Source organism: Balaenoptera acutorostrata, chromosome 5, assembly GCF_949987535.1.
Source record: "Balaenoptera acutorostrata chromosome 5, mBalAcu1.1, whole genome shotgun sequence".
Lineage (NCBI taxonomy): Eukaryota > Metazoa > Chordata > Mammalia > Artiodactyla > Balaenopteridae > Balaenoptera > Balaenoptera acutorostrata.
This window is the reverse complement of record NC_080068.1, coordinates 72,602,051-72,623,089: the sequence shown is the minus strand read 5'-3', so window position 1 is coordinate 72,623,089 and position 21,039 is coordinate 72,602,051. Positions and strand designations below refer to the sequence as shown.

The window sequence follows — 21,039 nt, the reverse complement described above, 5'->3', positions numbered from 1 at the left end:
TCAAAGTAGCCCGAAATAAATGAGTCATTTTCAGTGCCAAATCTTCAATTCTTACTATTGTTATCCATCTACTCACTTGGGTCAGAAACCCTGTGGTCATCCTTGATGATCCCTTCTCTCTATCCTCCCAGATCAAAAGGTCACCCCAAATTCTGCCTTAACTATTTCTATTTTCTCTCCTCCACCTCCCCTTTAGTGCTGTGTTAACTCTGACTTCTCTGTACTCTAGGAGAATGCCAGAGCTTGTTAAGCTGCTAACCACCTACTCAATAATCTTGTCTCTTGCAGGAGGCAGCCACTAATGAAGAAAAGTTGAATCACTCTTGAGTTCTCTGAGTATTTGAGGTGGGGGAAATTTCACACAGGGAGCTGGTTAGAAAGGTAATGGAAGGGCTGAGAAGCCTATGGAGGCCAGGGAGACAGCTTGGAAATGAACAATGCTCAGTCTCACCTCCTAGCCTAGGGGCTCCTAGGAGGCAGGCAGGGAAGATGTATTACCCAACGTTCTCTCCTCAGCCTCTGGCGTAATACAATTTTTTCAATCTAGTCAACCATCATGACATGTTGACAGAATGAATTAGTCATTCTAATAACCTAAGATCTTTTGACTTAGAAGTTTCTAGAAAATTTTCCCTGCTTCAGGCCCAACATTTTAATATATCTTACCATGGAAACAACTTTATTTGCGCTTCTGATTATTTAGGTTCTAGAATATGACATTTAAACTGTCACTGTATGAAACACAAATTTTATCATATCCTTTTCAAGAAATTGGATTCATTGTATAGAAAAAAGCGTTTTCCTATTTTTAAAGAAAATGAATCTTTACAGCTTCTAAAGTAGATATTAGATCACAAATGCTGAAATTTTTATATTGTATAGTCTCAGTTTTATATATTGAGAGTCTCCTGCAGTTCATTGCATCAGAACGCAAGTTTGTACTCCAGTTGTCATGTCAGTGTCATATGAGCCCATGTGATTTCCATAGATGACTCTCATCAGTATAAGCCCATAACTCTCAATGTTTTTGTTCATCCACAAGACTGATTCATTCCAGAATAGTTCAGAACACAACACAGACTGACAAAAAGTCTGACTACACAGATGGATAAACCAAATGGGGCTATTTAAGATGAGACAAAGGTAAAAGAAGATTATGTTCTCTGAGGCATAGTACAGGCCACAGTTAGTGAAAAAAAATCAATAAAAATAAGAACATGGGCTTTGGCAAAATGAGAATGCATGTATTTTAAAGATATTGTAACCAAACATGGTTAGGGAGTAAGCACAACAAATATATATTAATAGCATGATACTAGATGATAGATAAAAGATTAAAAATTAACAGAAGATATGGAGATACAGTGATGCATTTCTGCTGCGGAATATACTTAACAGTGACACTGATACACAAAACATTCATTTAGACAAGAGGTTGCATTAGAAACAGGTGTGGTGTGGTTCATTTTAATTACAACCTAAATTGGTGTATTCATCAGGCAATTTTTCACTGAAGTTTGTTTTCATGAGATGCAAGTTGCGTGAGATTTGTTTGTTTTGTTTACCTATCCTTATAAGAAGTACTACCTATTGCTGGCATATACATTAGTTTCCAGCTTACTTTTCTTGATAATTGTCATTGTGTTTGACAGGGAATTTTCTCCATAGAAGTAAATATGTTTTCCTTCTCTCTCCTTGCTCTCTTGGTTAATAAACAAGATCAAATATGTCTCCCTCCACTTTTTTCCAGTCATTTAACATCTCTGAGTCTCAGATTTTCATAATACCTCCCTTTCTTGAAATTAGGGAGATGGGCCAGATGATTGAGGTTTTCTGGGTTTTTTTAAATATGTATAATTATTGCTTAATGAGATTCTGGTATGGACATCAATCAGCATAATTATTATGGCTTTTTTTGGTTGAAGGAAATAAAGATGGAATCAAATTAGCACAAGGAAAGTGAAGTTTGTTGTAATAATACAAAGAGAGTTCATAAGAGGTTGAAGTATTAAACATGCCCAGACCTCAGGAGAACTAGAAATAGGAAGCAGAAAGTCTTTATGAACTTGGTCACTCATTCTCTAATGATGCTGTTTCTCCTATGGCTATTTTCTGCATCTTTCTCCATTTGTTTCTTCTTTTGCAAGCTGGCTTCCTCTTTTTATTCATAGTCTCTCCTCTCTTATAAATTCGTAATAGCAGTGCAGTGCTAGTTCTATGTCATGACCTTTGCACTTGGTCCCACAGCTCCTGTATCAGATCCTTTATCCAACAGCAAATTTCAGAGAGAGGACTTTGCTTGGTCCCTCTCATCTTTTTGAGCCAGGTACAGTTTTATCACCTGCCTATGGACCAGCTGGTCTTAACTTAGACATCTACTCTTCATTCCCAAGGTGTGAGGAGGGCAGAATCGTGTGATATATAACATGTTCATGCTCAGTCAGCAGAGACTGTAGGCATGGCAGTTTCCATCACAGAAGGTTCTGTAGAAGTGATGCACAGCTCTACTATATCAGCCTTTGGGGAGAGCAGCCTTAGCTTTGGAAAGAGTGGATTTCAGAGTTCAATGAACTGGCATAAATGTTTTATAAGGAACAGGGATTTGTGCTTGGGACTCCTTATGATGTATAATGTACAATCAAATCAGTGAAAGATAAAATGCAAATGTGTGCAAGGGCCTTGGTTCTTTCATATATATATATATATATATATATATATATATATATATATATATATATGGAAGTTCTCCCTTTTCTTGGGAACAGTTTGAAAAGGAGGGATTGCTCACATGGTCCTTCTGAGCAGATGCAATGTTACTAGATGTTAAAGCAATATTTTGTCTCTTCACTATCAAGTTAGTTTGAGATGTGTACTGACTATGGAGGCAGCTAATAAGAGACTTCACTTTTCCAGCCCACTATGAAGTCTTCTTAGAGCTCATTCTGATAAAATGCATACCTCAGTGTATTGCCTAAACCATATAACTCTTTCTCCCTCCTCTGATGCTAGATAATTAATGGATTTTTATCAAATGATTTCTTATGTTGAAGTGGCAAATTGTAAACCATCTAATGCTGGCATCTCTTACACAAAGTTTTGAGGGATATATAAAAGTTCAAGTAGACATGTTGTTGATGATAAAGGATTTTGAAATATTTGACTGATACTAAAAAGGAAGATATTTTCATTTAAGGCAGGGTTTCATAACCTTGACATTACTGACATTTGGAGCCAGATAATTCTTTGTTGTAGGGGATGCACTGTTCAGTATATTAGTTTGGGGAGCATCCCTGGCCTTTACCCACAGATGCTAGTGTTACCAAGTCCAAGCTCTTACTGCTCACCACACAACAGGCCAATAAATTGAGAGACGAGGTGTTGGGGCAAGGAGTAGCTACTTCATTCAGAAAGACAGAAAACTGAGAAGATGGTGGACTAGTGTCCCAAAGAACCATCTTACTCGAGTTACAATCCAACTTTTTACCTCTATATGAACGGAAAAGTGTTAAACCTTTAAAGGTCAAGCCTGGGAGGCAGAACATGAAGAAAGGGCTATTATGTATATTCCAAGCTATAGGAAACATTCTTTTACAAAGATGAAGAGCTAGCATGTTAAGACAGGCAACAGAGCACAAAGGTTAAAACTAAAAGAATAGATCCAATATGGAGTCAGGTTTGTTCTTCTCTGTGATGTTAGTTGCACACATGGTACTCCCAGTTGTAACAACCAAAACTGTCTCCAGACATTGCTAAATGTCCTCTGGGAGACAAAATCACCCAGATTTTAAAACTACTGATCTGAAAAGAATGTTACCTTTCTCTATCTGACTTATTTCACTAAGCATAGTACCCTCCAGGTCCATCCATGTTACAAATGGCAAAATTCCATTCTTTTTATGGCTGAGTAATATTCCATTGCATATATATATATATATATATATATATACACACACATACCACATCATTATCCATTCATCTGTTGATGGACATTTAAGTTGATTCCATATCTTGGAATGCTAAGTGTATGCTATCACTTATATGTGTAATCTAAAAAGTAAAACAAATGAATGAATATAACAAAACAGAAACAGACTCACAGATATAAAGAACAAGCTAGTGGTTACAAGCTGGGAGGGAGAAAGGGGGAGGGGAAAGTTAGGGGGAGGGGATTAAGAAGTATAAACTACTATGTATAAAATAAATAAGCTACAAGGATATACTATACAACATAGGGAATATAGCCAATATTTTGTAATAACTTTAAATGTAGTACAATCTATAAAAATTTTGAATCACTATGTTGTACACCTGAAACTAATATAATATTGTAAATCAACTATAATAAAAATAAGTAAATAAACAAATAAAAATAATGTTTCCTTTATTCTCCAAAGAATTGCTTTGAGTTATTAGAAATATTTTTATTTTTTTAAATATTTTTAGATTTAAAAAGTATGGTTTTTGGAGTTTAATTGTGCGCTACTAATTTGGTATCGTCTAACCTGCTTTTCCTCAATGAATCAAATACTCTCATGCCTGAGTTAGCCTGACGAATTTCATTAGCAATCTCATACCAGTTAATCCCATTAATTTGCCTCAGTGTCAAGTCCCCTATGGCCCATAGTTTCTAAGTATGTCACACTTTCTCTCAAGGAGTAGATTGCACACTTGAGAAAGCTGGTTGAACACTTAACACACCTTGAAGAAAAATGATTTCAGCATTCTTGGCCAAAGTATTAATACCTTTTATTTCTTTCCAAAAACTTTCCATCCTCCCTGGAGTGCTTGCACTTTAGACTAATGAAGGATTAATAGAAAATCTGTTGTAACAGAGAGCAAAATACAGTAATTTTAAGCTTTTCTTTTCCATCTAAGAATAGAATACACCAAAATGATACCATAGGCTTTATTATATGCAGATGTGACTATTAATATTTAAGGTGCAGATAGAAAAGATAATTTATTTAAAATTCAGTAAGTAGTTTCCCAGAGATATAGATCATAAATTCTCTCAGGGAGAATTTGCCTATCTCACAAGGTTGTGAAAACCACAGAGCACAGAGCACTTTCTAGAAGGAAATTATTGTCATGCATGTGGTAAAGTATACATAGTAAGGATATATTGCTCTGTTTTAGGTCTTTCCACATTTTGCATCATTATCATCACAATTATCATTAGCTTCAAAAAAGTTTTTTTAAGGTTGTCAAACTCATGGGTCCATATTTCCATTTATCATAGAATCAGGTCCCAGATTAAGATAACAACCCCAGAAATGAATAAGAAGAAAAGTCCTGAAAGATACTTATTCCACATCACCCACTTCCCAATGTAAAATACTAGCATCCATAAATTTCCACTGAATGACTTCTTATTGCAAACAGGGTAAGTTACTGCTTTAACTGAGAAACATGGTGTGATGTTTAGTCAATATTTACTGAAAATAGAGTGAGTTGTATAGAACAAAGATCTCACTACTTGTGTATAGTTCTCTCTTTACAGGAAACAAAATGGTTTCCAGAAAGGGAAGGGGAAAAAGTCTACACACACACACACACACACACACACACACACACTTACTTAATCTATGCAGAGATCACTCATGTTTACATTATTTTCTCCTTCCAATCTCCATTATTTACTTACCACAAACATTTTAATTATAACATTAGCTATTAGAGTATTATTTGTCATTATAATCATTTGTATTTTATAATAAGTTTTTCCTCATCACACATTAAAACTTTCTTTGTTGAGGAGAATGTGGAGTAAGGATTTTGCCTCATGGTCTCATTGTGAGGAAATCCTCTGTAGCGCTCACGAGAGCTGGAGGCTAATGTGTATTCAGCGTGAGTAGTGGAACATGTAACCCATTGCTGATTGTGCTGAGCTAGTCATTCATTTTCTTACATTGTCTGATTTACAAACAAGACCCCAACAACAAGACTTACAAGACAGACAATTGCTTACTTTCATGGTTACCAGGGTCCTTCTTCCTACAGGTTCTTTTATAAACATCTCTTTAAAAGTGGAAATGCTTATGAAAACGAATACGTACACTCCAAATAATCTGGAAGTATGATATTCATCTTTAAATAACAAAAAACAATTTTTGAAGATAATATATTTGTTTAGCATGTTAGTTTCTAAAGTACTTGCACCATAATTCTCCCAAGTAATGCTTTCAATAAGCAAGTAAAATGCTATTATTTTTATTTTAGAAATGAGACATCTGACATATATGGGGTTAAGTTAGTCGCTCATGGTTACATAGCTCTACATGTGGTAGATTTTGCAATGGAGGTGTTTTAGAATCTAAGGCCCAGAATCTGTTCAATTCATTGTCCTCCAAAAAGGTATGATGTTAAGAGCTTGAAGAGGATGCAAATGCAGATGTTAGCAATTGAGAAGAGAATTGTGTATAACCCTGTGGGTTCTCTTTTTCTGTTAAATGAAGGTTAAGGTGGAAGGAGGTTTCAGACCTATAAAAAGGATATTGTATGATTAGTAGCAAAGAGCAAATGTCCTTGTCATTGAACAAGAAAGAATGGCTTTGAATTATTGCAAGATTATTTCTGAGTAAACAGTGTAAGCATTCTTGAATACAGTAGTTAAAGGACATTGGAACTCATTATCCAGAACAAATATTGTCTTATCATTTAAGATATTTCAGAAGTGCATAAATATCCATATAGGTATCTAGATGAAGTGCAGTTTGCCCAGATGTAAGACATGATCGGAGCCAATGCTTCCCAAACAGTGGTATATATAACAATGGCAGTACACAGTTGTGCAGGAGTTATGAGATGTTTTCTTAATTGTTGCTAAAGCATCCAGCTAAAGCTATTGACAGATAAATATCCTTTAAAAGAAAAAGTGAACCATCTGTTTTTATGATATTGGGACTGCATCTTAAGTCTTCATGATTTTACTGCTACCTCTTATTCTTTTAATGGACGATTACACTTTGTATTAATAGAGTTCTTTAAAAACAGACAACTAAATCTCTAAGATAATCTTCACCATTCCTCTCCTGTGAGCTTGACACATTTATTGAGCCCAAATCTTCCTGTCTCTCACTGCCAGGGGAAACCTGGGCAGAAAGAGAAGTGCAAAGGTACGTCCTTAGTGTAACCTTTTACAGGAGATGGGGAAACAAACTCGAGTACAAACCCGTCTCTGAACTCAAACCAATTCCTGAATCAAGCAGTACTATAAATACAATATCCAGAGGTAGATTTTTGTGAACATGAGTCTATAGGTACAACTTCCCTTTACAGCCTTCCCCATGATATCATTACCTTAACGTCAAGCCTTAAAATTCAATTAAATGGATTTACTCTATATTGGTGCAAATGCTTCTGCATGCATTCAATTATTGCACTAGTACTTCTAACCTATCGGTTGCCCTATACTTGGAGGTGCAAATTTAAATATATTCAAATGTAACTTTGTAGAGGAGGTTGGTGAGTCAACCGAGCTCAAGGAGATCAGCTCGGTGCTTTGTGACCACAGAATGGTGAGTCTCTAGGTATCCACAGTACTACATGCTATCACATTCTTACCAAAAAGGCTTTTAGATGATAATGATGATGATGATGATGATGATGATGATGATGGTGATGATGGTAAAATTCTTTTCCCGGTTTCCTTTTTTTTTGCAGGATTATACACTCACCATGTATTTCCAGCAGTCTTGGAAAGACAAAAGGCTTTCTTATTCTGGAATCCCACTAAACCTCACGCTAGACAACAGGGTAGCTGACCAACTCTGGGTACCAGACACCTACTTTCTGAATGACAAGAAATCATTTGTGCATGGGGTTACAGTGAAAAATAGAATGATCCGACTGCATCCTGATGGAACAGTTCTCTACGGACTCCGGTAAACAGCTTTGTGTTGCATGTTTTACTGTTGTTGTTCATGTTGTTGTTTAATTCTTACTCTTGGAAATGGACAGAGGGGGAGAAAGGCAAGTAGGTGAATATATAGGCTCTTTAATCTTTATAATAAAATTATATTAAAGTTCAGAAAATCTCTTTAGAACAATTCGAGCTAAATCTAGACAACTTTGTCCATCAAAGGAAAGTGAATTTTTTTGCCATGACCCTCAAATAATAAACATAGTAATAAGAATATGTGTTTTTGTTAGACAGATTTCACATCCAGCTTACTCTAGAAGTTACATAATTTTTTTTAGCCAATTGTTTGATTATCTTCGGTCCACCCAGACTCAATTACAGTGTGTTCTAGGTATTGTGTATAGTTACTTAATTATGAAATGGAATTGAGAAACAACATCTTGAAGAAATAGGAAAATATTTTGTGGTGACTTTTAGAAGATGCAAAGTGATTTTATTCCCTTAAATCTCTTATGTTTTCATTTTTATTTTCATGTATATGATCCACATTAAATTAATTTTTGTGTTTCTTATGAGGTAGGGATTGAGGTTCATTTTTTTCCATATGGCTATACAGTTATTCTAGTACCATTTATTGAAAAGACTTTGCTTTTCCCTTCAGATAGTGTTGGTACCTTTGACTGAATAATTGGGGGTCTATTTCTAGGATTTATTTTGTTCCACTGTTCTTTTTGTCCATCCTTAGACAGTATCACACTATTTAATTACCACAGCTATTTGTTAAGTTATGAAGTCACATAATGTAAGTCCTTCAACTTTATACTGACTGTCTAAAATTGCTTTGGAAATTCTAGGTTCTTTGCATCACCCTATAACTTTTAGGATCAACTTGTTGATTTCTACCCAAAAAAGTCCGCTGGGCTTATAATTGAGTGCATTGAATCTATAGATCAGTTTGGGGAGAATTGACAATTTAAAATTATCAGGTTTTCTAACCATGAATATATCTTTATTTGTTTATGTTACCTTTAATTTCTATCAACAGTGTTTTGCACCACAGTGTGTTTTGTTTCATTTATTTTTTTAAAAAATCAAGTATAAAAGAGGTATTATACACTTATAGAGGTCTGTTATGAACCATCAGGTAGTAGAGGGTTGATTAAAACTTTTAGGCTACAGTTCAAATCAGCTACCAGTTTTACCAAAGAAATATCTGAATTGTAACATGTTATTGTAGGATGCGAAGAGTGGTGGTTCTTTAACCTTTGTTAATCTTTGTGATCCCTTTGAGAAGCTGATGAAATTTTCCTATTATTTTACAGTATTCATAAGCACCCTAAAATCCTTTTATATGGCATCAATGCCAAGCTAAAACTGTAGTTAAGAACCAAAAGTCTACAATTAATGTGTGTCCAATATCCGAAAACAAAATGCAAGTGAAAGGAATGTATCTGTGATAAAACTTTTTTTTTAACATCTTTAATGGAGTATAATTGCTTAACGTTGTTGCGTTAGTTATCTGGAGAAAACAAAATGAATCAGCTATATGCATACGTATATCCCCATATACCCTCCCTCTTGCGTCTCCCTCCCACCCTTCCTATCCCACCCTCTAGGTGGTCACAAAGCACTGAGCTGATCTCCCTGTGCTAGGCAGAAGCTACCCACTAGCTATCTACTCTACATTTGGTAGTGTATATATGCACATGCCACTCTCTCACTTCGTCCCAGCTTACCCTTCCCCCTCCCCATGTGTTCAAATCCATTCTCTACGTCTGCATCTTTATTCCTGTCCTGCCCCTAGTTCTTCAGAAACTTTTTTTTTTTTTAGATTACATATATATGTGTTAGCATACAGTATTTGTTTTCCTCTTTCTGACTTACTTCACTCTGTATGACAGACTCAAGGTCCATTCACTTCACTACAAATAACTCAACTTTGTTTCTTTTTATGGCTGAGTAATATTCCATTGTATACATGTGCCACATCTTCTTTATCCATTCATCTGTCGACTGACACTTAGGTTGCTTCCATGTCCTGGTTATTGTAAATACAGCTGCAGTGAACATTGTGGTACATGACTCTTTTAGAATTATGGTTTTCTCAAGGTATATACCCAGTAGTGGGATTGCTGGGTCGTATGGTAGTTCTATTTTTAGTTTTTTAAGGAACCTCCATACTGTTCTCCATAGTGGCTATATCAATTTACATTCCCACAAACAGTGCAAGAGGGTTCCCTTTCTCCACACCCTCTCCAGCATTTATTCTTTGTAGATATTTTGATGATGGCCATTCTGACTGGTGTGAGGTGATACCTCATTGTAGTTTTGATTTACATTTCTCTACTGATTAGTGATGTTGAGCATCCTTTCATGTGTTTTTTGGCAATCTATAGATCTTCTTTGGAGAATTGTTTATTTAGGTCTTCTGCCCATTTTTGGATTGGGTTATTTGTTTTTTTGATATTGAGCTGCACGTGCTGCTTGTATATTTTGGAGATTAATCCATTGTCACTTGCTTCGTTTGCAAATATTTTCTCCCATTCTGAGGGCTGCCTTTTCATCTTGTTTATGGTTTCCTTTGTTGTGCCAAAGCTTTTAAGTTTCATTAGGTCCCATTTGTTTATTTTTGTTTTTATTTCCATTTCTCTAGGAGGTGTGTCAAAAAGGATTTGCTGTGATTTATGTCATAGAGTGTTCTGCCTATGTTTTCCTCTAAGAGTTTTATAGTGTCTGGCCTTACATTTAGGTCTTTCATCCATTTTGAGTTTATTTTTGTGTATGGTGTTAGGGAGTGTTTTGATTTTATTCTTTTACAAGTAGCTGTCCAGTTTTCCCAGCACCACTTACTGAAGAGGCTGTCTTTTCTCCATTGTATATTCTTGCCTCCTTTATCAAAGATAAGGTGGCCATATGTGTGTGGGTTTATCTCTGGGCTTTCTTTCCTGTTCCATTGGTCTATATTTCTGTTTTTGTGCCAGTACCATACTCTCTTGATTACTGTAGCTTTGTAGTATAGTCTGAAGTCATGGAGCCTGATTCATCCAGCTCCGTTTTTCTTTCTCAAGATTGCCTTGGCTATTTGGGGTCTTTTGTGTTTCCATACAAATTGTGAAATTTTTTGTTCTACTTCTGTGAAAGATGCCTTTGGTAGTTTGATAGGGATTTCATTGAATCTGTAGATTGCTTTGGGTAGTATAGTCATTTTCACAATGTTAATTCTTCCAATCCAAGAACATGGTATATCTCTCCATCTGTCTGTATTATCTTTAAATTCTTTCATCAGTGTCTTATAGTTTTCTGCATACAGGCCTTTTGTCTCTGTAGGTAGGTTTATTCCTAAGTATTTCATTCTTTTTGTTGCAATGGTAAATGGGAGTGTTCCTTAATTTCTCTTTCAGATTTTTCATCATTAGTGTATAGAAATGCAAGAGATTTCTGTGCATTAATTTTGTATCCTGCTACTTTACCAAATTCATTGATTAGCCCTTGTAGTTTTCTGGTAGCATCTATAGGATTCTCTACGCATAGTATCATGCCATCTGCAAACAGTGACAGTTTACTTCTTTTCCGTTTTGGATTCCTTTTATTTCTTTTTCTTCTCTGATTGCTGTGGCTAAAACTTCCAAAACTATGTTGAATAATAGTAGTGAGAGTGGGCAACCTTGTCTTGTTCCTGATCTTAGTGGAAATGGTTTCAGTTTTTCATCAACTCAACCTCATCATTGAGAACGATGTTGGCTGTGGGTTTGTCATATATGGCCTTTATTATGTTGATGTAAGTTCACACTATGCCTACTTTCAGGAGGGTTTTTATCATAAATGGGTGTTGAATTTTGTCAAAAGCCTTTTCTGCATCTATTGAGATTATCATATGTTTTTTATCCTTCAGTTTGTTAATATGGTGTATCACATTGATTGATTTGCATATATTGAAGAATCCTTGCAATCCTGGGGTAAACACCACTTGATGATGGTGAATGATCCTTTTAATGTGCTGTTGGATTCTGTTTGCTAGTATTCTGTTGAGGATTTTTGCATCTATGGTCATCAGTGATATTGGCCTGTAGTTTTCTTTTTTTGTGAAATCTTTGTCTGGTTTTGGTATCAGGTTGATGGTGGCCTCGTAGAATGAGTTTGGGAGTGTTCCTCCCTCTGCTATATTTTGAAAGAGTTTGAGAATGATAGGTGTTAGCTCTTCTCTAAATGTTTGCTAGAATTTGCCTGTGAAGCCATCTGGTCCCGGGCTTTTGTTTGTTGGAAGATTTTTAATCACAGTTTCAATTTCAGTGCTTGTGATTGGTCTGTTTATATTTTCTATTTCTTCCTGGTTCAGTCTTGGAAGGTTGTGCTTTTCTAAGACTGTGTCCATTTCTTCCAGGTTGTCCATTTTATTGACATATAGTTGCTTGTAGTCATCTCTCATGATCCTTTGTATTTCTGCAGTGTCACTTGTTACTTCTCCTTTTTCATTTCTAATTCTGTTGATTTGAGTCTTCTCCCTTTTTTTTTTTTTTTTTTTTGATGAGCCTGGCTAATGGTTTATTAATTTTGTTTATCCTCTCTAAGAACCAGCTTTTAGTTTTATTGAGCTTTACTATTTTTTCCTTCATTCTTTTTTCACTTATTTCTGATCTGATTTTTATGATTTCTTTCCTTCTGATAACTTTAGGGTTTCTTGTTCTTCTTTGTCTAATTGCTTTAGGTGTAAGGATAGGTTGTTTATTTGAGATGTTTCTTGTTTCTTGAGGTAGGATTGTATTGCTATAAACTTCCCTCTTAGAACTGATTTGCTGCATCCCATAGGTTTTGGGTCATCGTATTTTCGTTGTCCTTTGTTTCTAGGTATTTTTTGATTTCCTCTTTGATTTCTTCAGTGATCTCTTAGTTATTTAGTAGTGTATTGTTTTGCCTCCATGTGTTGGTATTTTTTGCAGTTTTTTTCCCGTAATTGACATCTAGCCTCATAATGTTGCATTTGAAAAAGATAATTGATATGATTACAATTTTCTTAAATTTACCAAGGCTTGATTTGTGACCCAAGATATGGTCTATCCTGCTGGGGTATGTTCCATGAGCACTTGAGAAGAAAGTGTATTCTGTTGTTTTTGGATGGAAGGTCCTATAAATATGAATTAAGTCCATCTTGTTTAATGCGTCATTTAAAGCTTGTGTTTCCTTACTTATTTTCATTTTGGTTGATCTGTCCATTGGTGAAATTGAGGTGTTAAAGTCCCCTACTATTATTGTGTTACTGTCGATTTCCCCTTTATGGTTGTTAGCATTTGCCTTATGTATTGAGGTGCTGCTATGTTGGGTGCATAAATATTTACAATTGTTATATCTTCTTCTTGGATTGATCCCTTGATCATTTTTTAGTGTCCTACATTGTCTCTTGTAATAGTCTTTATTGTAAAGTCTATTTTATCTGATATGAGAATTGCTACTCCAGCTTTCTTTTGATTTCCAGTTGCATGCAATATCTCTTTCCCTCCCCTCACTTTCAGTCTGTATGTGTCCCTAGGTCTTAAGTGGGTCTCTTGTAGACAGCATATATACAGGTCTTGTTTTTATATTCATTCAGACAGTCTATGTCTTTTGGTTGGAGCATTTAATCCATTCACATTTAATGTAATTATCAATATGTATGTTCCTATTACCATTTTCTTAATTGTTTTGGGTTTGCTTTTGTAGGTGTTTTCCTTCTCTTGTGTTTCCTGCCTAGAGAAGTTTCTTTAGCATTTGTTGTAACGTTGGTTTGGTGGTGCTGAATTCTCTTACCTTTTACTTGTCTATAAAGCTTTTAATTTCTCTGTCAAATCTGAATGAGATACTTGCTGGGTAGAGTAATCTTGGTGTAGGTTTTTCCCTTTCATCACTTTAAAGATGTCCTGCCACTCCCTTCTGGCTTGCAGAGTTTCTGCTGAAAAATCAGCTGTTAACCTTATGGGGATTCCCTTGTATGTTATTTGTTGCTTTTCCCTTGCTGCTTTTAATATTTTTTCTTTGTGGTTAATTTTTGATAGTTTTATTAATATGTGTCTTGGTGTGTTTCTCTTTTGCTTTACCCTGTTTGGAACTCTCTGCTCTTCCTGGACTTGACTGATTATTTCCTTTCCCATGTTAAGGATGTTTTCGAGTAAAATCTCTTCAAATATTTTCTCAGACTCTTTCTTTTTCTTTTCTTCTTCTGGAAACCCTATAATTCAAATGTTGGTGAGTTTAATATTGTCCCAGAGGTCTCTGAGACTGTCCTCAATTCTTTTCATTCTTTTTTCTTTATTCTGCTCTGTGGTAGTTATTTCCACTATTATATCTTCTAGGTCACTTATCCGTTCTTCTGCCTCAGGTATTCTGCTATTGATTCCGTCTAGAGAATTTTTTATTTCATGTATTTTGTTTTTCATCATTGTTTGTTTGCTCTTTAGTTCTTCTAGGTCCTTATTAAACGTTTCTTCTATTTTCTCCATTCTATTTCCAAGATTTTGGATCATCTTTACTATCATTACTCTAACTTCTTTTTCAGGTAGACTGCCTATTTCCTCTTCATTTGTTTGGTCTGCTGGGTTTTAACTTTGCTCCTTCATCTGCTGCATATTTCTCTGTCTTCTCATTTTGCTTAACTTACTGTGTTTAGGGTCTCCTTTTTCACACTCTGCAGGTTCATAGTTCCCGTTGTTTATGGTGTTTGCCCCCAGGGGGTAAGGTTGGTTCAGTGGACTGTGTAGGCTTCCTGGTGGAGGGGACTGGTGCCTGTGTTCTGGTGGGTGTGGCTGGATCTTGTCTTTCTGGTGGGAAGGACCGTGTCTGGTGGTGTTTTGTGGTATCTGTGAACTTATTATGATTTTCGGCAACCTCTCTGCTAAAGGGTGGGGTTGTGTTCCTGTCTTGCTAATTGTTTGGCCTGGGGTGTCCAGCACTGAAGCTTGCTGGTTGTTGAGTGGAGCTGGGTCTTAGCATTGAGACAGAGATCCCTGGGACAGCTCTTGCCAATTGATATTACGTGGGGCCAGGAGGTCTCTGGTGGTCCAGTGTCCTGAACTCGGCTCTCCCACCTCAGAGTCTCAGGCCTGACAGCCAGCTGGAGCACCAAGACCCTGTCAGCCACACGGCTCAGAAGAAAAGGGAGAAAAAAAAAAAGAAAGAAAGAAAAATAAAATAATATAAAATAAAATAACATCATTAGAATAAAAAGATTAAAAAAATTATTAAAATAAAAAATTTTTTAAAGTAATAAAAAAATAGAAGTGAGCAACGAAACCAATAAACAAATCCACCAACGATAACAAGCACTAAAAACTGAACTAAGATAAACATGAAAATCAGAAACTGGTCAGTCGCATACAGCAAACTCCAAGTCTACAGTTGCTCCTAAAGTCCACAGCCTCAATTTTGGAATGATTCATTGTCTATTCAGGTATTCCACAGATGCAGGGTACATCAAGTTGATTGTGGAGATTTAATCCGCTGCTCCTGAGGCTGCATGGAGAAATTTCCCTTTCTCTTCTTTGTTCGCACAGCTCCTGGGGTCCAAATTTGGATTTGGCCCTGCCTCTGCATGTAGGTCACCCTCTGGCATCTGTTCTTCACCCAGCCAGGAGGGGGTTAAAGGAGTGGCTGATTAGGGGGCTCTGGTTCACTCAGTCTGGGAGGGATGGATGGGTATGGAATGCAGGGCAAGCCTGTGGCGTAGAGACCAGCGTGATGTTGCAACAGCCTGAGGCGCGCCATGTGTTCTCCCGGGGACATTGCCCCTGGATCACGGGACCCTGGAAGTGGCGGGCTACACAGGATCCCAGGAGAGGAGGTGTGGATAGTGACCTGTGCTTGCACACAGGCTTCTTGGTGGCTGCAGTAGCAGGCTTAGCATTTCATGTCCATCTCTGGTGTCCATGCTGATAGCCATGGCTCGCGCCCATCTCTGGAGCTTGTTTAGGTGGTGCTCTGAATCCCCTCTCCTCGTGCACCCCAAAACAATGGTCTCTTGCCTCTTAGGCAGTTCCAGACTTTTTCCCAGACTCTCTCCCGACTAGCTGTGGTGCACTAGCCCCCTTCAGGCTGTGTTCATGCATCCAACCCCAGTCGTCTCCCTGGGATCTGACTTCTGAATCTCGAGCTTCAGCTCCCATCCCCCACCCACCCTGGTGGTGAGCAGACAAGCCTCTCAGGCTGGTGAATGCTGGTCGGCACCAATCCTCTGTGCGGGAATCTCTCCACTTTGCCCTCTGCACCCCTGTTGCTGCGCTCTCCTCTGTGGCTCTGAAGCTTCCCCCCACCAGCCACCCCCCATCTCCACCAGTGAAGGGGCTTCCTAGTGTGTGGAAACTTTTCCTCCTTCAAAGCTCCCTCCCAGAGGTGCAGGTCCCGTTCCTATTCTTTTGTCTCTGTTTTTCCTTTTTTCTTTTGCCCTACCCTGGTATGTGGGGAGTTTCTTGCCTTTTGGGAAGTCTGAGGTCTTCTGCCAGCATTCAGTAGGTGTTCTCTAGGAGTTGTTCCACATGTAGATGTATTTTTGATGTATGTGTGGGGAGGAAGGTGATCTCCATGTCTTACTCCTCTGCCATCTTGAAGGTCCTCCCTGTGATATAACTTTTGAACTTATCCTAATGGTTGGCTATTTAGTTGATAGCTTTGGTCTTCATTTGCACAGTAAAATAGCTTCAGTTGATGCTGGCAAAATGATCTTTGGAATTTTCCCACTCTTTCAGTACCCCAGGAGCTGTCAACTCTAGTTAAAAATCTCTGACCTAAAATCTTCTCAGAAAAATGGTGAAATAAACTAACAAGTCCCTTGAGTGTATTGATATTACTACAGATGAAATCTACTCATCCAAGGGCAGTGGTGGTCATTAGTGATGGTTCATACAATGGAAATCAGTTGTAATTTTTCTATTACCTATGTAGCTTCTATCACATATAACTAAGGTATAAAGTGATGAATTATCCTTCTAAAGTTTTCTAAGAGAATAATTCTGTGACCCAACTTAGCAGGCTGATCGACTACAGGTATATTCACTGTATGTGATTACTCAAAAGTGTATAAAAAGTTGTTTTGTTAAAAAAAAAAAGACAACTCAATTTTTTGCAAGCAAGAATGTGGGTTGCATTCTCAGTTTATAGAGTCTCACTTCAGGCATTTTCTAAATTATTGGCAGTCTCTAGCAATGGCAACGCTGCAAAGGAAGAAAAATATCTGAGAACGATGAATTTGAATATACCTCATTTTAAAATGAGAAAACTGAGGCATAAAAGGGGGAGGGGCCTGATCTAAGGGCACAACAAATGATAGAATTAGGACCAAAATCCAGGTTTCCTGATTCCCATACCTGTGCTTTTCTCACCCCACTGTCTTTCAGATGCATTTAAAGTCAATACCTTCTTCCAAGTTGCATAGCATTGCTTTCTCCTTTTTGGAGCCAACCCAGACCTTTGTAACTAGGATCCTGCCAACAGATCTCTCCAAGAAAAACACAAATGCTTCATCTATTATTAGACTCTGATCTGTTTCTGGCATTGGCTGTCTTCATAAAAGCCTCACACCAGTCTGATATCTCTCCCTTCCTTCCCATATTCCTCTCTATCTCTTCCCTCACAGATTTGGTTTTCTTTTCCCTAGAGGTTATAAATATCCTGGAGAAACCATGAGGTGTAACAACTGGTATGATAACTGGAGTCAGAGGACCAAAGTTGGGCTCAAACTCTATACCATTTTCTGATTGCTTGACCTTAAATAAGTTATATAAATTTACTGACCCTTAGTTTTATCATGTGCAACAATGGACTAAGGAAGTTCTAGTGAAATAATGAATATGTTAATACATGTAAATTCTAAGTTATATTTTTGTAAAGTTGTTGTGCCTGATATTGCCTTACTAGGTACTGGAAAAGCTGTGTGCTGAGGGTGGTTCTCTAACTCCCAGGTGTGTCAGTGACCAGAACAGAGATACAGTTGTCCAATTAAGAAAACATTCACTGAGTGCCAGTATGTACAATACACCCACTATTCTGGCCCTGGGAATAATTCTCCAGAAACCTTGTAGAAATTTGTCATTGTGACAGAGTGGAAGCACCTGGGACTTTGAGTCAAAGAAACATGTAGCCTGACTAGTTTGTGCCCTTCAGTAAGCTATTTCCTCTCTCTTGGCTTTCGATAACTCAGCCTTAAAGAGAAAGGAATTAGACAAAATCATCCCTAAATTCTCTGTCAAATTAAATTTCAGTGCTTCTATGATCCTATATTATGGCTTGTTCATATTCATTCCTCTGATATAACATTTTCTAGGCTTAGAAAGCACAATTGGCACTTTTTTCTTTGTAGTTGCCTTTTCAGGAATAACTGCCATATATCACTTCCTAAACACAGGCACTAGAAAATCCTTATAGTATAACATAGGTGTTGACATATTTATGGCTGTACTTATTGTAGACAAGGAATCAGGAGAATGAAACTTCCTGCCTCATCCATAAGTCCAGATATAGTCATCATGAAATGATACCATGCATTAATGGGTTGTTTTTAACAATTATGGGGTCAATGGGATTTTCTGAATGCACCTGAAAGCCTCTTTAACTGGGGACTCCATAATCATAAGACCATATCAATAAATTGAATCAAATTTTGCTATATTCAAACTCAATATGAGATGCTATAACCTAGTTTATATAAAGGCACAAGAATAGAGTTAGCTGTTTGCTATTTTTGTGAACTATGTCAAATCATATTTTATACCCCAGAGATGGCACACGGTTGTGTAAACACTCTAAAATGACAGAGTGATGTCTGATGGGGGTCTGGTGCTTCTAGAAGAGCCAGGCTACTGTGCAACAGGCATTCAGTACATAAAAGAGACTACATTCCATTGTGCTTCTTACTCTCAGATTTCCCTTGCTGCGACAAAATGTGTCACACCAAGGAATAACCCTGCAATCATGATTACTTCCTATTCCACTTTGCCAGGGATCTAAATAAAGGATGGATGTCTGAGATGTGCTGTAAGATGTGGCAGGAGATGGGACTTACATCCATGGTCCACGAGCCCTCCACCCTGCTCCTCTCAAGGCATATAATGTCACTTCCTTTCTTACTCAAAAGTGGAGACTAAATATCAACTCCCTCAATGTCACAGCTCAAATCCTAAAGTTCTTCTGTCTTTCCTCCCTTCCTTCCATTTAACTCTGAGGAAGATTTTCTCTTCTTTCTAAGGCTAATCTCGCCATATACACATTTATCTTATTGCTGGACGCCCTTCAGAATTTGCTCCTCTTTTTAATTAAATCTTCAGTCTTTCCTCTGCTGGCTCCTTCTCTTTGATTTTCTCTTCAAGCACCAGTCCTCAAATAGCTTTGGTTTCCTCACCACCCATTTACTCCTTAGGCTCCAAAAACATGGCTCCCAGCCATGCTCCTTTCCTAAAACAGCTCTGTCAAAATTTACCAGAGCCATTGCTGGTTCTGTTTATAGTCTTGACTTCTCTGAACGATTTTTTTAAAATTAATTAATTAATTTTATTTATTTTATTTTTGACTGTGCTGGGTCTTCATTGTTGCACACGGGCTTTCTCTAGTTGTGGCGAGCAGGGGCTACTCTTTGATGCGGTGCGTGGGCTTCTCATTGCGGTGGCTTCTCTTGTTGTGGAGCACGGGCTCTAGGCACATGGGCTTCAGTAGTTGTGGCTCACAAGCTCAGTAGTTGTGGCTCGTGGGCTCTAGAACGCAGGCTCAGTAGTTGTGGCGCATGGGCTTAGTTGCTCCACAGCATGTGGGATCTTCCCGGACCAGGGCTCGAACCCGTGTCTCCTGCATTGGCAGGCGGACTCCTAACCACTGCATGGCAGGCGTATTCTTAACCACTGCACCACCAGGGAAGTCCCTCTCTGAATGATTTAAGAGTGATGATTGACCTTGACTGCAGGATTTCCAAGATTCAGCACAAGTTTTTCATTATTCTTGTTGTTCTGTCTTTTTGCTGTTCTATCATTGTTTCTTCTTTTGCCTCTAACTGTGAACTAGAGGGGTTCCTTGAATTTTGAACAACTCATTGAATTTAACAGATCAAATATCTAGAATATAAAATCACTGAGCTCAGAAAAATATTTGGAATCATTTACTGAGCATCTGTATGTGGATGCTTGCCCTGCCAGTTATTCCTGACATAACCCCTATTTCATATTATCTGTTTTTCCTAAAACCAGCTCTTCCTCCTTGCACAGCTGCTAACAAAAGTCATCATCCTCCCAGTCAGTAAGCATAAACTTGTAGGCATCTTTGACTCTATATCTCTTTTGTCCCAAAATGCAATCTGTTGCTTCTACTCCACTCTATCTCGACCATCTCCATTCCCAAGCCACCTCCATCACCTCAATTAACATCACTACTATTGGTCACTTCCTGGCCAGCTTCTTATCTTAATTTTACTTGTTCTCATCACTGTCATAGTATTTTTCCTATAGTGCATTATATCAATCACATATACACACACACACACACAAAAAACCTAACAATGTCTCTACAGTCCCCATAAAATTAAGTTTTCCTTCTCCTGTATGGAATCTGAGACCCTGTGCATATGACCAAAATGTCTTTCAAACATTTCCTTCCTCCATGAAGCCTAAACTTTTATAAAACCATTTACTTATTTCTCTAAACAAATCTAGGGCATTTCAAATTCAAATATGTCCCAAATTTGCCAAGATCATATTTATACTAAAAAACTATTAGTTGTTATCTGAAATTCACATTTAACTGGGCATCCTGTATTTCATCTGGCAACCCTCCAGCCCTGCTAAAATTCCCTCCCTTCTCTATCCCCAGACAGTTTCCCCACTTCACCACTTTCTCCCACCTCTCTTCTTTTCTTAAAAGCCTCTCTCAAATCCCACTTTCTCCATGAGGACTTTTACAATATTCCCAACCAGATAAAAACTCGTTCTCATTTGATACCTTACTTCATTTTAATCTCCTAAAGGCCCATGAGACTTGTAACTCTCTTAAGATGTTTTATCTTTTTGTGTCTTGGAGTTATTTTCCTGTGATGCAAACAAGATTGTATATTTGTTGAAAATACAAACTGTATTTCTTTCACCTTTGTATCCCCTTTCTCAAACCAAATAAATGTTTGAAAAATTGAAATGAAAATTTGTAAGATACAGTCACCTGACTCATGACAGTTGTCAGCTGCA

At 37.5% G+C, this 21,039-nt stretch overlaps 1 protein-coding gene across 3 annotated transcripts in view; it reads left to right on the top strand.

Annotated features, from left to right (window-relative positions):
- The window catches only part of GABRB1 (gamma-aminobutyric acid type A receptor subunit beta1), a 406,197-nt gene that overhangs the window by 124,597 nt on the left and 260,561 nt on the right, over positions 1 to 21,039 (top strand). For all 3 annotated transcript variants that reach the window (XM_028166073.2, XM_007180747.3, XM_057546217.1), the window contains exon 4: positions 7,663 to 7,883. In XM_028166073.2, the coding sequence (XP_028021874.2) occupies positions 7,663 to 7,883 (221 nt within the window). The remainder of the gene's footprint in view (positions 1 to 7,662; positions 7,884 to 21,039) is intronic.